The sequence below is a fragment of the Cryptomeria japonica genome, chromosome 6, assembly GCF_030272615.1.
Source record: "Cryptomeria japonica chromosome 6, Sugi_1.0, whole genome shotgun sequence".
NCBI lineage: Eukaryota > Viridiplantae > Streptophyta > Pinopsida > Cupressales > Cupressaceae > Cryptomeria > Cryptomeria japonica.
In genome coordinates this window covers 70,503,724-70,519,521 of record NC_081410.1, presented here as the reverse complement: position 1 = coordinate 70,519,521, position 15,798 = coordinate 70,503,724, and the positions used below count along the sequence as shown (strand labels likewise).

General features: G+C 34.8%; 1 protein-coding gene across 6 annotated transcripts in view; it reads right to left on the bottom strand.

Moving 5' to 3' along the window:
* LOC131064206 (helicase and polymerase-containing protein TEBICHI) overlaps positions 1–3,997 on the bottom strand; it is a 156,577-nt gene extending 152,580 nt beyond the window's left edge. For 3 of the 6 annotated variants that reach the window (XR_009358149.1, XR_009358150.1, XM_059207156.1), the window contains exon 1: positions 3,790–3,997. Coding sequence is in view for 3 of the 6 variants with exons in the window: in XM_059207156.1 (XP_059063139.1) it covers positions 3,790–3,825 (36 nt within the window). In the remaining 3 variants the exon portion in view is untranslated. The remainder of the gene's footprint in view (positions 1–3,789) is intronic. The other 3 variants (XR_009358148.1, XM_057998265.2, XM_059207155.1) reach the window with 1 other exon arrangement.
* Between the last annotated feature and the right edge of the window lie 11,801 nt (positions 3,998–15,798).

Here is a 15,798-nt window from a genome sequence, read left to right as displayed (position 1 = left end):
GTCTCAAGGACTCGTGACTCTCCAAGACTCGCTCTAGGCAAAAATCACTAGAAATTGGTTTTTTTGCCGAGTCTCGAGTCGGCTCAACCTTGCCGAGTCCGTGCCGAGTCCAAGTCTTGTTTCTATGGTTATGGCAAAGACTCAAAATAGAGAACCATGTTTACCTATCAAATAAAAAATAATGGCAACACTCCTAGTCATGTCACACTATGCTGTAACTATATATTACAATTTACATCAGTCTTTCTTTAGATTGATCTGAAACCCTTTTTTCATCTCCTAACTACTTGTGTTGAACTTCCATATGGATAAAGTTTCAAAACCCAATAGGAACATTTTACGCAACGGTTTTATAATATAATATGCAGCACTTGCTGAAAAAATATTAGGAAGTCTGCTTCTAGAGGCCAACAGTGCACCTAGATTATAACTAGCCAAGACTTTAAAAAATTCATATAAATACACCCTACTTTTATATCTCAAAGCTATATGAATTATTTCCAGATGGACAAAACTCTTTATATATGGAACTAGTTTTACTCTAGCTATAACATAATAAAATACTAAAAGAACTTAAACGAATAGGAATAGGATTTAGAAAATCAAAACCTCTCCTTCCCAGCTATCCCTACTTGAAAAATTGAACACAATGATGAAGGCTCACAATGTGCGAGAAAAAAAAGTGATGTTAAAATTCTTTGTGCACAGTTTTTGTTTCAGAAAAATGCCTCTAAAATTATAGATTGGTGAAGTCTAAACTCTAATATCTTGAAAAATTATTATCACTTCAAGGCAATAAATGAGCAAGAGAAATAATTTAACAACATTTTCTGTTGAAAATTGTAGCTAGCTCGGATACCTGACTATTGAATTTTAATGTTGTCAATGACAATTAAAATTCCTATGTATTACTTCTCATGCAATCCGAACCACTTAGGGCTGGGCCCAAATACATGTAACTTGTAATTATGTCTTGCTATGAATATTGGGCAAGACCTATATATAATGTAACTTGTGGATAGGACGGGCCCTATAAATGTAACTTGTAATTTGGTCTGACCCTAATTGGGCGATGTAACTTGTGGTCCTATATTGAATGTAACTTGTAACTTGTGAATAGGGCAGGCCCTATCTTATGTATCTGGTAATCTTAACCCTATGTTTTGGCGCCAAGTTGAAAGGGCCGACCTAGAGTGAATTGGGAGGCTGAGCCACATATATATACAAAGGCTTAGTCACTGTATATACATACACTTAGCAAATTGTCTTCAATCAGAAAATTATCTCCTTCATTCAGCAAATTGTTTCTCTGTGTCAATGAACTATAATTCAAGGATAGCGAACCATCTTGCAGTGACAGCGATCTTCATTCTAGAGACAGTGAACTATTCTCAAGGGTAGCGAACTTCATCTTGTGGACAGCGAGCTTCATTTGAAGGGTCCAAACTATCATTGTTGACAGGGATCTTCATCCTAGAGCAGCAAACACTATCTCTGGGGCAGTGAACCTTCTTAACAGCAGATACCCTATGCTTAGAGATAAGTTTATCATTTGTATATCCTTGGTTGAAGGCATTATCCTATTGTGCATAGTTTGCTGGTTCTGATTGCTTCAAGTGTTGAAGCCATATTGTAAGATACTTCTGATTATTGCATAATTAGATCTGAGATCTATAGCTGGGTTTTTCATCTCCAAGAGGGAGGTTTTCCCAGGGTATTCTTGGTGTTCCTTGTGCACATTGTTTTGCTTTCTGTTATTGCTATTTTTTGCTACAATCTGATCCTAAAATTAACATTTTCAGCCACTGTTTGTGATCAATCGTTGAGATGATTGATAAATACAGCTTGCCGATTGGAGCTCCTTATATCAATACCTCCATGACAAAGAAATGAAAAACAAGAGGTAAAGGACTCCAACATTGCCATTACAACAGCTATCCTTGGAGGAAAAACATTGAACTGGTGACCAGAATCACTATTATAAAGAATCAAATGTTTCTTGGAGATGTATACAAAAGTAAATCTATCGTAGCATTTGTATGGAAAATGATTTCAATCAGATGCAAAAGTACAAGCCATTAACGTACTTTCATTGCAAACTACCATTTCGTCATTGTAGAGAATATTTTGAATTGAACCATGTAGACATTGTAAGTTGATATTTTGTAGTTAGGCATTCAAGAGTTCACTTCCCAAAACTGTTTTCAATTGAGTTGCTCTAACTTGAAGTTTTTGATACAACTGTGCTGAATAGAACTCCGTATGTAGGTTCTAGGATAAGATTTTGTAAATAGGCTGTCAAGAGTTCAGTTCCCAATCAATATCTTCAATTAAAACATGCAGGCATTAAGTTGAGATTTTGTAGATAGGCATTCAAGAGTTCACTTCCCAATAAAAATTTCAATTGAACCATTCTGACTTGAATTTCTTTATACACCTGTGAATGGAACTCCTTGTGTACATTCTAAGATGATATTTTGTAAATAGATTGTCAAGGGTTCAGTTCCTAATCAATGTTTTCAAATTTCAATTGAACCATGCAAACATTTTAAGCTAAGAATTTGTAGTTAGGCATTCATGAGTTTGCTTCCCAAAAATGTCATCAATTGAACCACTCTGACTTGATGTTTTGATACAACTGTACTGAATAGAATTCCTTAAGAAGGTTCTAAGATGTGATATTGTAAGTAGGTTGTCAAGAGTTCAGTTCCAATCAATGTTTACAATTGAACCATGAAAATAATTTATGTTGAGATTTTATGGTTAGACGTTCAAGAATTCAGTTACCAAAAATGAACCATTCTGACTTTGAGTTTTTGATATATCTGTGCTGAATATAACTCCTTGTGTAGGCTCTAAGATGCAATATTCTAAACAGGTTTTTGAGAGTTCAAATCCCAATCAATGTTTTCATTTTGAATCATGCAGACATTTTGAGTTATAGTTAGCCATTCAATGGTTTATAGTTAGCCATTCAAGAGCTGACTTCCCAAAAAAGTTTTCGATTGAACAATCCTGACTTGAATTTTTTGATAGACGTGTGCTGAATAGAACTCCTTGTGTAGGTTTTAAAATGAGATTTGTCAGCAGTTCAGTTCCCAATTAATGCTTTCAATTAAAATATCTTGATTGAGGTTTTCAAAATAGATGCACTGTATAAACTCATGTATAGGTTTGAAGATTCGATTTTGCAAGTTGATGAGCAAGAGTTCAATTCACAATCCATGTTTTCAAATGGACCATTCTTGCTTGAAGATTTTAATATGGCTGTACTGTCTAGAACTCCATATGCAGATTTTAAGATGAATTTGTAGATAAGTGGTCAAGGGTTTGACTGCCATTCGCATGGCATCTTTTCATCAGGCCAACACCCAATAAGGTAGAGCAAACCCTTTCGCCTGTTATATTCAAGAACGTTTTACTCATACCTGGAATATTAGATTTGTTGTGTTCCTTCCAATCAATAAATTTATTGATGGCTGTTTGGACATTGTTAGGGCAAAATTAGGCCTGGGCTGCACCCAAATCTGTTGGGATGGTTCTACTTCTGATCCCTGAAGCGTAATTATTACAAGAAATGTTTTTCCCTATGACTGTATGCGCCAGCACTTGGGTTTTTACATTTCTTCAACTGTAAGCAATGCACGTATTTTCTCATAGTAGGGATAGCAAACAGGGGTGAGAATCTAGTGGGTGTCTCTAGTGGCCGCTGTAGTAATCCGAAACAGCTCAAGACCAAATCATAATAGATGACAAAGAGAAGGGTTTTAGGTTAGTTTAATACCGTACCTGATCTACCCTGGCGTTTCGCAAATTGGGGTTCATTCCTGAGGACCTCGACCGCTTGATGCCGTGCTTTGTTAAGTCTGAAGTTGCAACATAATTTAATGGCGCGGCCTCTTCTGTTATACTGATGCAGCAGAGAAAGAAGGGAGAAGAGAAGAGGAACCACAAAAATGAAATTTGAAATCAACGGAATAGCTGAAAAAAATGGCGCTCAAGAGTTTGTTCATTTCGAGTCGTTATGTTTGGACAAAATTTGAGGCATAATTAAATTTTTTATTTATTTCTTTTAAGATTTTGAAATTTTTAAGATTTGATAATTTTTTAATTGTGGGTTTCTTGTGAGCTTTTCAAAATAGATTTAGATGAGTTTATAATTAAATCAATTTTTTTTATTAGAATTTTAATGTAAATATGTTAAATATATTTATTTTTAAAATGTCAAAAAAATATAATCTTTTATTTTAAAATTATTATATTATATTTATATTTTTAAATTATTTTTATTTGAAAACTCATTTTTATTTATTTAAATTTTATTTTATTTTTAAATATTTTTTATTTTTACAATAAATATTTGACTATATATTTGTCAATATGTTCATATCATTACACTTCATTAAGTGTTACAAACCTACAACTCTTATTTACATTATCCAAGGTACCTTCTATATTGGGAAATTGATTATGTTGATTATCTATGTGTTTTTACTTCATTTTGGGGTGATATAGCTTTTATTTTTATATTAGCACTTTTTAACATCAACTAATCCTCTTATTTGATTTTACTATGCTTATGTACTAACATTGTAATGATATGGGTAGTCATATTGCCATAATAAATTATTTTCATACATTCAATATTGTAACATTGGATGGTAGTGTTGCCAACGACTTGCTCTCCTTATTGTTGGTGTACCTACCTCATCGAATAAGTGGCTTACTATAATTGCTCGTCACTAGATAAGTGGAAGAAGTTTGCTTTACATTTCAAATTTGTATAAGATTTCTAACTAAAAAGTAGATATTCCCATAAGCATTCCCACTAAAATGTGAAAGTTGTAGAAGTTGATTATACAACCACAAGAGCCAAGAATCATTTGCAAGCAAATAGCATCTTACACAAAAGAGATCAAGCAAAGATTGTATGCTCAATAGCAACCTAAGAATTTTGTATTATTGCACCAAAATATGTTTGGTGATACAATTACAATGAATGAATGAATCCTTATAAAAGATGAATGAAACTTCAGGTGCAAAACCCTAATTTAAAATTAGGAGAACTAAAGCAATGCAGAGAAGGAGCTAAATTAAGCTCAACTACATCTAGAGCTAGAAAAGTAAACTCTAGATAATAATTTTAAAAAGCACTTAAGTTTAGCTTAAGTGAATTTAAAAGTAATAAAGGACCTAACTAATAAATAATTAGATAAATTTCCTAATTACCCCAACAAAAGTGACATTATAATTCTCATAAAATGAGCAGATGTTTACTTCTTTTAGTATTGTATGTATGCATCCCAATGAATAAGTGGCATTGGTTGGCTTGTCACCTAATGCTTTCTTTTCAAATGATGCTTTCAATTTAATTGCAATGTTGAACATTGTATGTTCTCACCTTGCCCATCTTGAGAACTAGGTGATAAAAAAAAACCGAAAAGAAAATTGATTTGCATCTCAATTTGAGTTGCCTACACAACTCAACTATATTTATAGGAGATTCAATCAAAGTATTTTATTAGAATTTACCTCCTATATCTAATATGTGTTTTATAGAGAGATGTCTTTCTTCTCTACATTTTAGGGAACCTTGATTCATTGAACCACTCTAGCTTTTCTCCCAGGGTTGTATCTTTTTTTTGTTGATTTGATACCTTTATTTTTTATTATATTTCAAAATTGTTGTTTTATTTGTCTTAACTATTAATTCTTATTGCTTGTATGCCAAAATATCAACCCATTTATTGTCTTCCACTTAAAATAATTAAAACATGAACTAAGTCGATTGCCCAACTTTATTTAAAATCTAAATAACATAATGAAGAGGGTGAAAAGCCAAATAAAAGCATACAATGGTTAGCAAATCAAATGGAGTATTCAAAACATAAAAGCAAAATTAATATACCTTGTCATTTACCTGTTGGAATCCAAGAACACTGAGAGGGGGGGTGAATTAGTGTTATATCGGTAAAGTTAGTTTTGAACTTATTCCTTATTAACCGGTTAACAGTAAATAAAATTAGAATGCATACACAAAATAACACAATGAAATGCAACACCTAACACCAAGATTTATACATGGAAAACCTTACAAAGGGAAAAAACACGTTGGGGCTGATACCCACAATATCTATACACTTGATCAAGGTATACAAATATTACATAAGAGTATTTGCACATGCAGAAAGGCCAACCGCCTAGAGCTCACTGCTCAAACACAAAATATAGGAAGTCTCACTGACTTACAGAACATTACAAAGCGTTTACAACTGAAAATGAACTTATAAACCGCATCTGACCATGCTGGATAAGTTCTGGTGAATGCTCTAATAACCTCCTCTGTATTCCGGTTTTCTAATACTCTATTCTACTACCGGTTAAGTTGTGCACATGAAACTACACACAGTCGCTTCCAATCGCATACCAAAATGCATACCAAAACTCACTAAAATATTCTCAACCAAAAGTTCATATTCCATCACACATATATAATCTATCGCTGAAGAGATCTTCTTAAGTATCCTTATGACTTAACCATGTTGGCTTCAACAAGAAATATAAACAAGTCAACTGTCGGAACATAATGAAAATCAAACATAAATCCAATGACTGTGTCGGTCATCACACATTACCACAAAATCCATGAAGACATAATAGGGACCTAAAGATTCCCTTAGCTGGGTCCTATCCATTACTGGGTTCCATATGCACATTACCGAGATCGGGACTTAGCCGAGTATGAAGTGAATGTCAGTGTCAGTGTCGGTGTAAAGCAATGTGAATACCAATACCGGTTAAGTGCAATGAATGTTGGTTGACCAAATAATGAAACCATTTACCTTGAGATGATGAGTTGTCATCAATGACAACCCATAATGTCATTAACCTTATCGGATGAGTGTCAATTGCCAACATTATCTTCTCCTTCGGATTGAGATATGGATGAAGTGAAGAAGCTGTTGGAATCCAAGAACACTGAGAAGGGGTGAATCGGTGTTTTGTCAGTGAGATAAGTTTTAACCTTATTAACAAAGTGTTTTAGTAACCGATAACCATAAAAGAATATTACAACAAGTATAAATAATGCCACCACAATAATATACACCATAACACAAAGATTTATATGTGAAAAAACTCAAAGAGGAAAAACCACGGTGGGAATGGTGACTCACAATATCTATCCACTAGCCAAACGACTAAATATTAAAATAGGGGTCTGCACATGCAGGAAGGCCAACAGCCTAGATCACACTGCTCATCACAAAAGGAGTCTCACTGACTACAAACACCAAATACTAGTTTACAAACAAAATTCTAAACTCAGAGAATGCATCTAATATGTTGGATAAGTTATGGCTCAAGCACTAACTATATTCCACTATGTCCTCCTTCATCGATAACTTGCTTTGCATCCCAAACCTTAAAACCAATAACCAAGACCGACGACATAATATTATATTTGCATACATTCAATCAATATTGTTCACACAATACCACTATATCTCGCATCATATGTATATCTCTCAATATCATCATATCCAAAATATCATAACTGGACTGACTTAAATACCCTTCCCAAATATAAACATAAATGCCTTATGTCGACTTACAATGATATTACAATTTATTTACATGTCGACCTCGATAAAAATAAATACATTAAACTTCATGACCGATGTCATTGATTGTTGTTGTGTAGACCTGTCACAACAATCTCCTATGTCGGCCTTATGTATCAGTTTCCCTAAATGTCGGTTGTCGAATCATGAATATCGGTTGTGTGCAAGTAAAATTCATCTAAATGTAAAATAAATTAGGAATGAAAGGGAAATCATGAATCCCTATCTAATCAAAGAATTCTAACAAACAGACAATGAAATAACATAATAACATCAAAACAGGGTTTATAAATCAAATCAATTAAAAACTCCCTATTCTGTGATTGCATATAACTTCCATTACTCTTCTCTTCTTTGTGGTATGATGGCTCTCAGATATTGCGCTGGTAACCTGCAAGTGACACAAAGATTCAAAGTTCGCGATTCTGAGGAATTGTGAGGATTGAATGTTCAATTTATAGATTTTTGGATAAGATTGATTGAAAGGTGGAACAAATTGATCAAGAGGTAGAACTCAGGTGAGCTCACATGAAAATTGATAGTTGAATTACTGACTTGGAGGTGAAACAGAATAGATTGAATAGATTAATTGAGTCAACTAATTTGAGAAAAAGCTAATTGAAGGAAGAAAAAAGAATGATTGGAGGAAAATTAATTGATGACAAAGAAAGCTTATTTTAGAAAAAGCTAGCTAGAAGATGGAAATAGAGATTGGAGAGATAATTGAATTAATTAATTAATTGATTGAATTAATTAATTTAGCACGTGATTGCATTTTAACTTAGATTTTCAATTTAATCTTTGCATTAGATTTATTCAAATAATTGAACTTATTTGAAATCCAATTTAGTATTTGAATATATTTAGAACTTGACTTTGATTTTCAATTTGGTTTTTGAAATCATGCACATGTAATTGAATTTGGAGGAAATTAGAAGAATTAATTAAATGAAATTAGAATTTGGAGAACTAGAAGAATTAATTAATTAATTAAATAATTTAAAGAAACTATTTAATTATTTAGGAATGGAACTTAATTAAATAATAGAGATTATTTAATTTAAAGGATTAAATCATAATTAATTAAATATTAAATATTTAATTAATCTTTAGAAAAGGATTGAATGATTAGATGACTAGAAATAGAAATTGAGAATAGAATTTATTTAAATAATAATGATTATTTAAATTGGGGAATTAATCAGAATTAATTAAATAATTAATATTTTATTAATATTTAGAAAATAGTTAAAATGATTAAATGATGAAATAATAAGAAATAGAATAGTTAGTAAGATGATGAGGAAATATGAAATTAGAAGAATAAGATTAATTAACTTAATTAAAAAATTAAAGAATTATTTAATCAATTAGAGGAATAATTAGTACATGATCAATGAGACATTTTTAGGTGTCTACATTTGCCCCTCTTTGAGACAAAGTCAGAACGATATTGTTTCGAAGAAAACAAAAAATTATGCCCCAGTATGCCTTGGTACTGTTGTATGGTGTAAATATGTCCCCTCGGAAAAGGTGATCGGAAATTTCAAAATTTGAGACCATGTTTTCGATACCACTGTAACGAGCAAGCGTGTGAAATTTCATTCCATTTCAAGATCGTTTGAGTAGGCTACAAGTTGTTTGAAGCTAGCGGGGACCACAAACGTCGAGGTGTCAAAAAACCCTAATTTTGAGCTATAAATAGAGATTTTAGGTTTTCGTTTGCTCATTTTGTATTTGGTCAGTTCTTTGTTTTCTCTACGATTTTTGTGCTTTCTTGTGAGTATTTGATCATCATGGTTGGTTATAGAGCTCGATTGCACCTGTCTAACCGAGTACGTTCATATCAGAGACCTCCTCGGACTAGCGGCATGGTATTTTTCCAAAATTTTCTTTATTTTTTGCCTTTTTTTTTTTTTTTTCCAAAAAAAATTCAATGATCATTTTTTCCTTGCGTCACACATTTGCCTTAATTGTTACGCAAATGCTTTAACTGTTACGCAATCGTCTTAACTGTTACACATTAGTGTAGAATGTGTCGCATTCGTTCATATCATCACGCATGTGTTTAATGTTACGCATGTGCTCATATCATTACTCATTAGCTCTAAATGTCACGCAAAAGCTATAAGTGTACCGCATTAGTAATAACAATCACGCATTTGTTGTATGTGAAATGTTTTGTCATGTGTCTAAAAATATTTTAGTTTTTTGTGAACCGATATCTAATATTTTCGATATTTTCTCGTTGTAGGAGAACATTGGAGTGTTATACTACCAACAGAGCAGACCCAGTGGACTTGATCTTCGTGCTGACTTACTTGATGAGGAGATTGAGCATATCCGCCAGCTCAGTTTATATCACGTATTATACTTACCAGAGGTTACAACCAACAGGGCCATGATTACAGCTTTGATAGAGCGGTGGCATTTTGAGACTCGTTCATTCCATCTTTCGACTAAGGAGGCATCCATTACTTTAGAGGATGTATGGCGTATATTGCGTATTCCGATTCATGGTGAGAGAGTTGCGTACAACCATGATGATGGCATGTGTGCACTTTTCGAGTGTGAGATACAGGAATTGCAGATCAGTGGCTGATATGATATCCCTTGGGCCCGATTGGATTATGATGACATGACTATTGTACCATGCGGTGTTGTTGGCGGTTTGTTGATACCTGACAGACGAGATCACAGATTTCCAGTTGGATGGGGCAGAGTGCTCCATGATATGATTGTTCATCGATGAGTATATGCGTCGGGTCCATGTCTACTGGCCATGTTGTATTATCAAATGCATGGGATTGTATATCTTGGATATCGATCTATCAATTGTGGTGTGACACTACTCCAGACTTGGGCATGGGAGCATATTTCTATTTAGAGACCTGTCATTCATATTGATTTGCAACCTGGTAAGCCTTATGCTTTAAGGTACACAACAAGTATCAGACATAGGGGTTCGGGCAACACCTTGTATTGGAGGCATCATTTTGACATTTTGCAGCATTTCATTTGGAGACCATACTTAGATTGCCCCAGTTGGGCAGATGATGCAGTGCACATGCCTTTCTGCCGACAATAGAGATATCTAATCGGTAGGACTTTCGAGACCTAGCGGATTATCAAGATGTATCTTCCAGGGCGGGTATTGAGACAGTTTGGTAAGGTACAGGTGACACCAGTGGTTACCGCTTATTTTGCTTGTGTATCCCGCGAGGTATCTGATTGGGGTGTTTGTATTCAGCCACATGTTGCTTCTGTTGAGTTTCATGCTCTTCAACCGTTACTTTGGGGTTGGGGTAGAGGTCCAGCGGATCCAGGGACGACATCAGAGTATGCTGCATGGTTTTCCAAATATAGGCTGATTCCACTTACTAATCTTGTTGTTCCGATTACAGCACAACAGATTCGCCATCCTAGACAGCGCTTGAGGATAGATGTGGGGGAGAGCATTGGAAGAGGATAGGAGGGTGGAGCCGAGGGAGGAGATGAGGGAGATGAGGGAGTGGAGGGAGAGGATGAGATAGGAGATGAGGGAGGTGGAGACGAGGATGTAGACATTGGTGGAGACATCGAGTCTATCAGCAGTGGGGATAGCGATGATTCTTCAGAGTCATCGAGCAGCGAGGATGGAGATGATGATGATGATATGTCGAAGCTAGAGGATGCGCTTGTTGTAGAGGGTGGGAGAGGACAGGTGGGCGATGAGGACAATCCGCAAATTCTTAGAGCGTGAATCCAGAGTTTGGAGGAGAAGGTCGCTAGACGAGATGTCGAGCGGGAGGCCTACCATGCAGATTACGGTGTGCTTGAGGCTAAGAGGGATCGTCTCTAGAGGGAGAGAGATGAGGCAGTCCAGAGAGGTCAGATTACCATGGATGCATTTGGTCATCTTTTTAGACCAGGTACAGATGCTCGCGACTAGGCAGATAGGTATTTCATCGCTACACATGAGGCTATATACTATCAGTAGTCTTATGAGAGAGCTATCCCCGAGGGTCAGAGAGAGCCTAGTTTTAGTGCCTTTATGGGGAGGAGATCGAGTAGATCTACTTCTCGACGAACTAGTAGTGGTGGTGTTATGGGACCTCCTTGACATCCTAGGGCAGGATCTAGTGGACATGATCCACCTGCTGACAGAGGCAATGTTGGTTGAGACACTTTTGATCATGTTATCTGAGCCATCGAGCCTGTTTATTGTATTCGTACACATTATCATTTTTAAGTTATATATATATATATATATATATATATATATATATATATACATATATATATATATATATATACATATATATATATATATATATATATATATATATATATATGTATATATATATATATATATATATATACATACAGGTTTTGGTAGCGATCTATTTATGTTTTGTTTTCCATGTATGCTTATATGATGCTATGAATTTTATGATGCATATCTATTTGATTCTATATGATTCATAAATGCAATAGTAGTTATGTATGTATCAATGATGCTAATGAATGCAATGGTATCTATATGCATGTATCAACGATGCTAATGAATGAAATGGTGTCTATTATGAATGTTTAATGGAATCTATTATGAATATTTTTGTATGATAATGGCAGAACAAATTTTTAACTCAGATGCACCGTGAAGAAATCTTAGTTAGATGATAAAGACAAGAGATTGATGATAGAAAGAATGTTAGAAAGAATGCGATTTAGAGAGAAGATGAGAAATCAACAAAGTATCAATAAGCATATGAGATGAGAATGAAATTGAAAGAATCACGAACCTATGTCACATATTTTATTGTGCAATAAGTATTCATCACTGAGCCTTATTATTGAACAATGAAGTTTAGCACATCAGGGTATAAGGAACCAAGATGTAAATATTTTTCATTGTAGAAACAAACACGTAGCAGACAAGGAGTGAACCCTCCATTCTGGGAATTACACTAGGGGTCGAGGTATGTGTGGCATCCAATAGCTGAATGCTCCTATCACAGACACCCACTAGAGTAATTTCCCTAGAATTTCATTGGTTCACACCACAAACAACAAACAAAGGAAAAGATAATGCCCATCATAGCTCCTCTAGTCACTTGTGGACATCCCTGAGTAGCATAGGAACATAATCTGTCACCAAATGATAAAAGATAAAGACTGACCTGGACAAAATTCAGCAGCTATACTCACCTTGTGCCTTCATTCTTAGTTGCTTGATGTGATGGTTGATCCTTTCTGATCTCAAAAAGTTGCGGAGCCCATTTAAGACTGACCTATCTGATTTTGAGTGTATCCTCTTCTGTTTAAGACAAGATAATGATCACTTAATATGGATATGATACGATTGATAAGACAGTTTGATCAGTTGATGGCAAATGTTTGATTGGATAGTCGTATGCTTTGTTAACTTCGTGCGAAGTGTTTGTTGGATATCTGCTAGGGTATTTGTTTCTCACAAGACATTTTATTGCAAGTTTTTCTGATTGATTGATTTTTCGATTTTTAGTTCTTTTCCAAGAGCCTTTTCGATGTTTTTGGATGTGGATCGATATTTGAATGTTTTTGGTTGTTGTTTTTTTTTCAGGACATTTTATGGATGTTTTTGGTATTGATTTTTTGGTTTTCATTGTTTTTGGATTTTAAGTTTTCCAATCTTTTTTTGGATTTTGAGTTTTTCATTGTTTTTGGATTTTAAGTTTTCCAATGTTTTTGGATTTTGTGTTTTTCATTGTTTTTGGATTTTGTTGAAGGACGTTATATGATTTTTATGATTTTTTCAGGACTTTATATGATTTTTAGGTTTTTTCCAGTTATGCCCCCAGTGTGCAGACCTGTATGACATGATGATCTGCAAAATGCATGTGGAGACAAATAAATTTTTGAAATGACCTATGTTAATGCAATATGCATGATGAAGATGCCTTTCCTATTCAAACAAGGTTGACTATGTTTGTTTTAGCATTTGTAATACACCAATTGAAATGGAGGTGCAAAATATTTCATAGATAAGTAGTCAATCGATCCCTAAGGCCCTTTGGAACATTCAACTCAACACACTTAGTGACTAGGATTTACAAATGGAGACGTAGAAAACTTCCCCATTGGTTCTTGAAACTTTGATCTTTTTTTGCCCATGTGTGTGTAGATGAGTTAATTCCCACTCTTGTGTTCACTAAAGATCCTTAGCATCCTATATGACTACCTACATGGATTATCCTAACTTTAAAAGCATCCCAAATAAAGCCTCGCTGCCAGCAAGCTTTTAGAGCTCCGACAAGGTTATAGACTGTAATTTTTCAAATATTGCTCCATTGCCAGTAGGCGTCCATAGCCCTGATGGAGTTACTTGCATGCTCCCATAGACAAGCTTCTTGTTGCGCTTGTATGCGTGATATTTCAGTTATATATCATTGCTCTTTGGCCTTGAGATGAATTTGGAATAGCTCTTTTTCTTTTATTATTTTCTTGCCTTGACTTGTAAGTAATGAAACCTACTTGGGTGTGACAATTACAGCGGTGCTGAAGTAGAATTTTAGATTTTTAACTAGTCATATGATCAACTAGGTGCCTAGAATGAATTAGAGATCTTCTTGATATGCTTGAGATATAGCAATTGATATATTTTTGGTTAACAAGTTTCAAATAGTGAAATTGTTGCCCAACCATAAGTAAAGCGTCGTCACAGGGTGATGTTGAAAATGAATGACCTTAGAACCCCAAAGACTTCATGTTTGAATATCTAAGAAAGGAGATGACCCTTGTTTCTCTTGAATTCAAACGAATGATAAACTTGGATAGTTGCCTTGTTTTATTGGTGCTGCTATATGAAAATGCAGAAACTTTGCGAATGTGATGCATTTTAAAAAAGAAACTATATGTAATGTAGTGCTTTGAATAATATGATATGCAATGCAGAAAGTAAAACGTAAACTAACCCAACCCTTAGGTATAATATCGTTTAAGGTGCATGTTGTTCATAGGGTCAGAGAGTGGATCTCCCTCCATGGTAGCCAAATTATATGCTCCATTGCCTATAACCCTTGTTGTGATGAAAGGACCTAGCCAGTTGGGTTCGAATTTCCCTGGCTTTTCTCGTTCTGCTAGGTTCCTTCTATTCTCTTTAAGAACTGGATCTCCCACTTCAAAATTTCATGGGTGAACCCGTTTATTATAACTCTGTCTCAGTCTGTTTTGATACCCTTGTAGATGATTTAACGTTGTTTGTCTTTTTTCATCAAGTGTTTCTAGTTCTTATAACCTTGTTACTCGATAGTCTTCCGCTGATATGATATTCTGTAAAGAGAGTCTTAGAGATGGTATTTCTATTTCAATGGGGAGTATTTCTTCTGTACCATAGACCAAGGAATATGGTGTTGCTCCTGTAGGTGTGCGTACTCCTATTCTGTAAGCCCAAAGAGAGGGATTTAACTGGAGATGCTATTCTCGTCCCATGTCAGTGACAAATTTCTTAAGAATTTTCAATATTGTTTTATTTGTTGCCTCTGCTTTTCCATTTCTATGTGGATAATATGGCGTGGCAAATCTCTGTTGTATGTGAAATTTGTCACACAACTCTTTCATTTCCTGGTTTTTAAATGGACGTCCATTATCTGTAACGAAGCACAGTGGAATCATGTATCTACATATAATGTAGTTGAGCATGAATTTTTCTATCTGTTTTCTAGTAGTGTATGTAAGAGGAATTGCCTCAACCCATTTGGTAAAGTACTCAGTGGCTGTTAAAATGAACTTGTGCCCATTGGACGAAGCAGGGTTGATTTTACCCACTAGATCTAATCCCCGTTGTGAAAATGGCCATGGTAACGTAATAGGTTGAAGATCTTGTGTTGGTGCATGAATGAGGTCTCCATGCATTTGGTATTGCTTACATTTATGTACATACTTATAAGCGTCATTTTCCATAGTTGGCTAGTAGTAACCTGTTCTCAACAATTTCTTTGACAATGGTGGACTAGTTTGGTGATCCCCACAAATTCCATCATGGACTTCCTTTAAAGAAAGTTGCACTTCATTCTCATTAAGACATCAGAGAAGATTTCCATCGAAGCCCTTTCTATACAAAGTATCAGCTATAATGGTGTATCTAGATGCCTGACGAATAAAGGTCTTCTTTTGATTTGTGGACAAATCCAGTGACATGTACTGAGTATGTAAA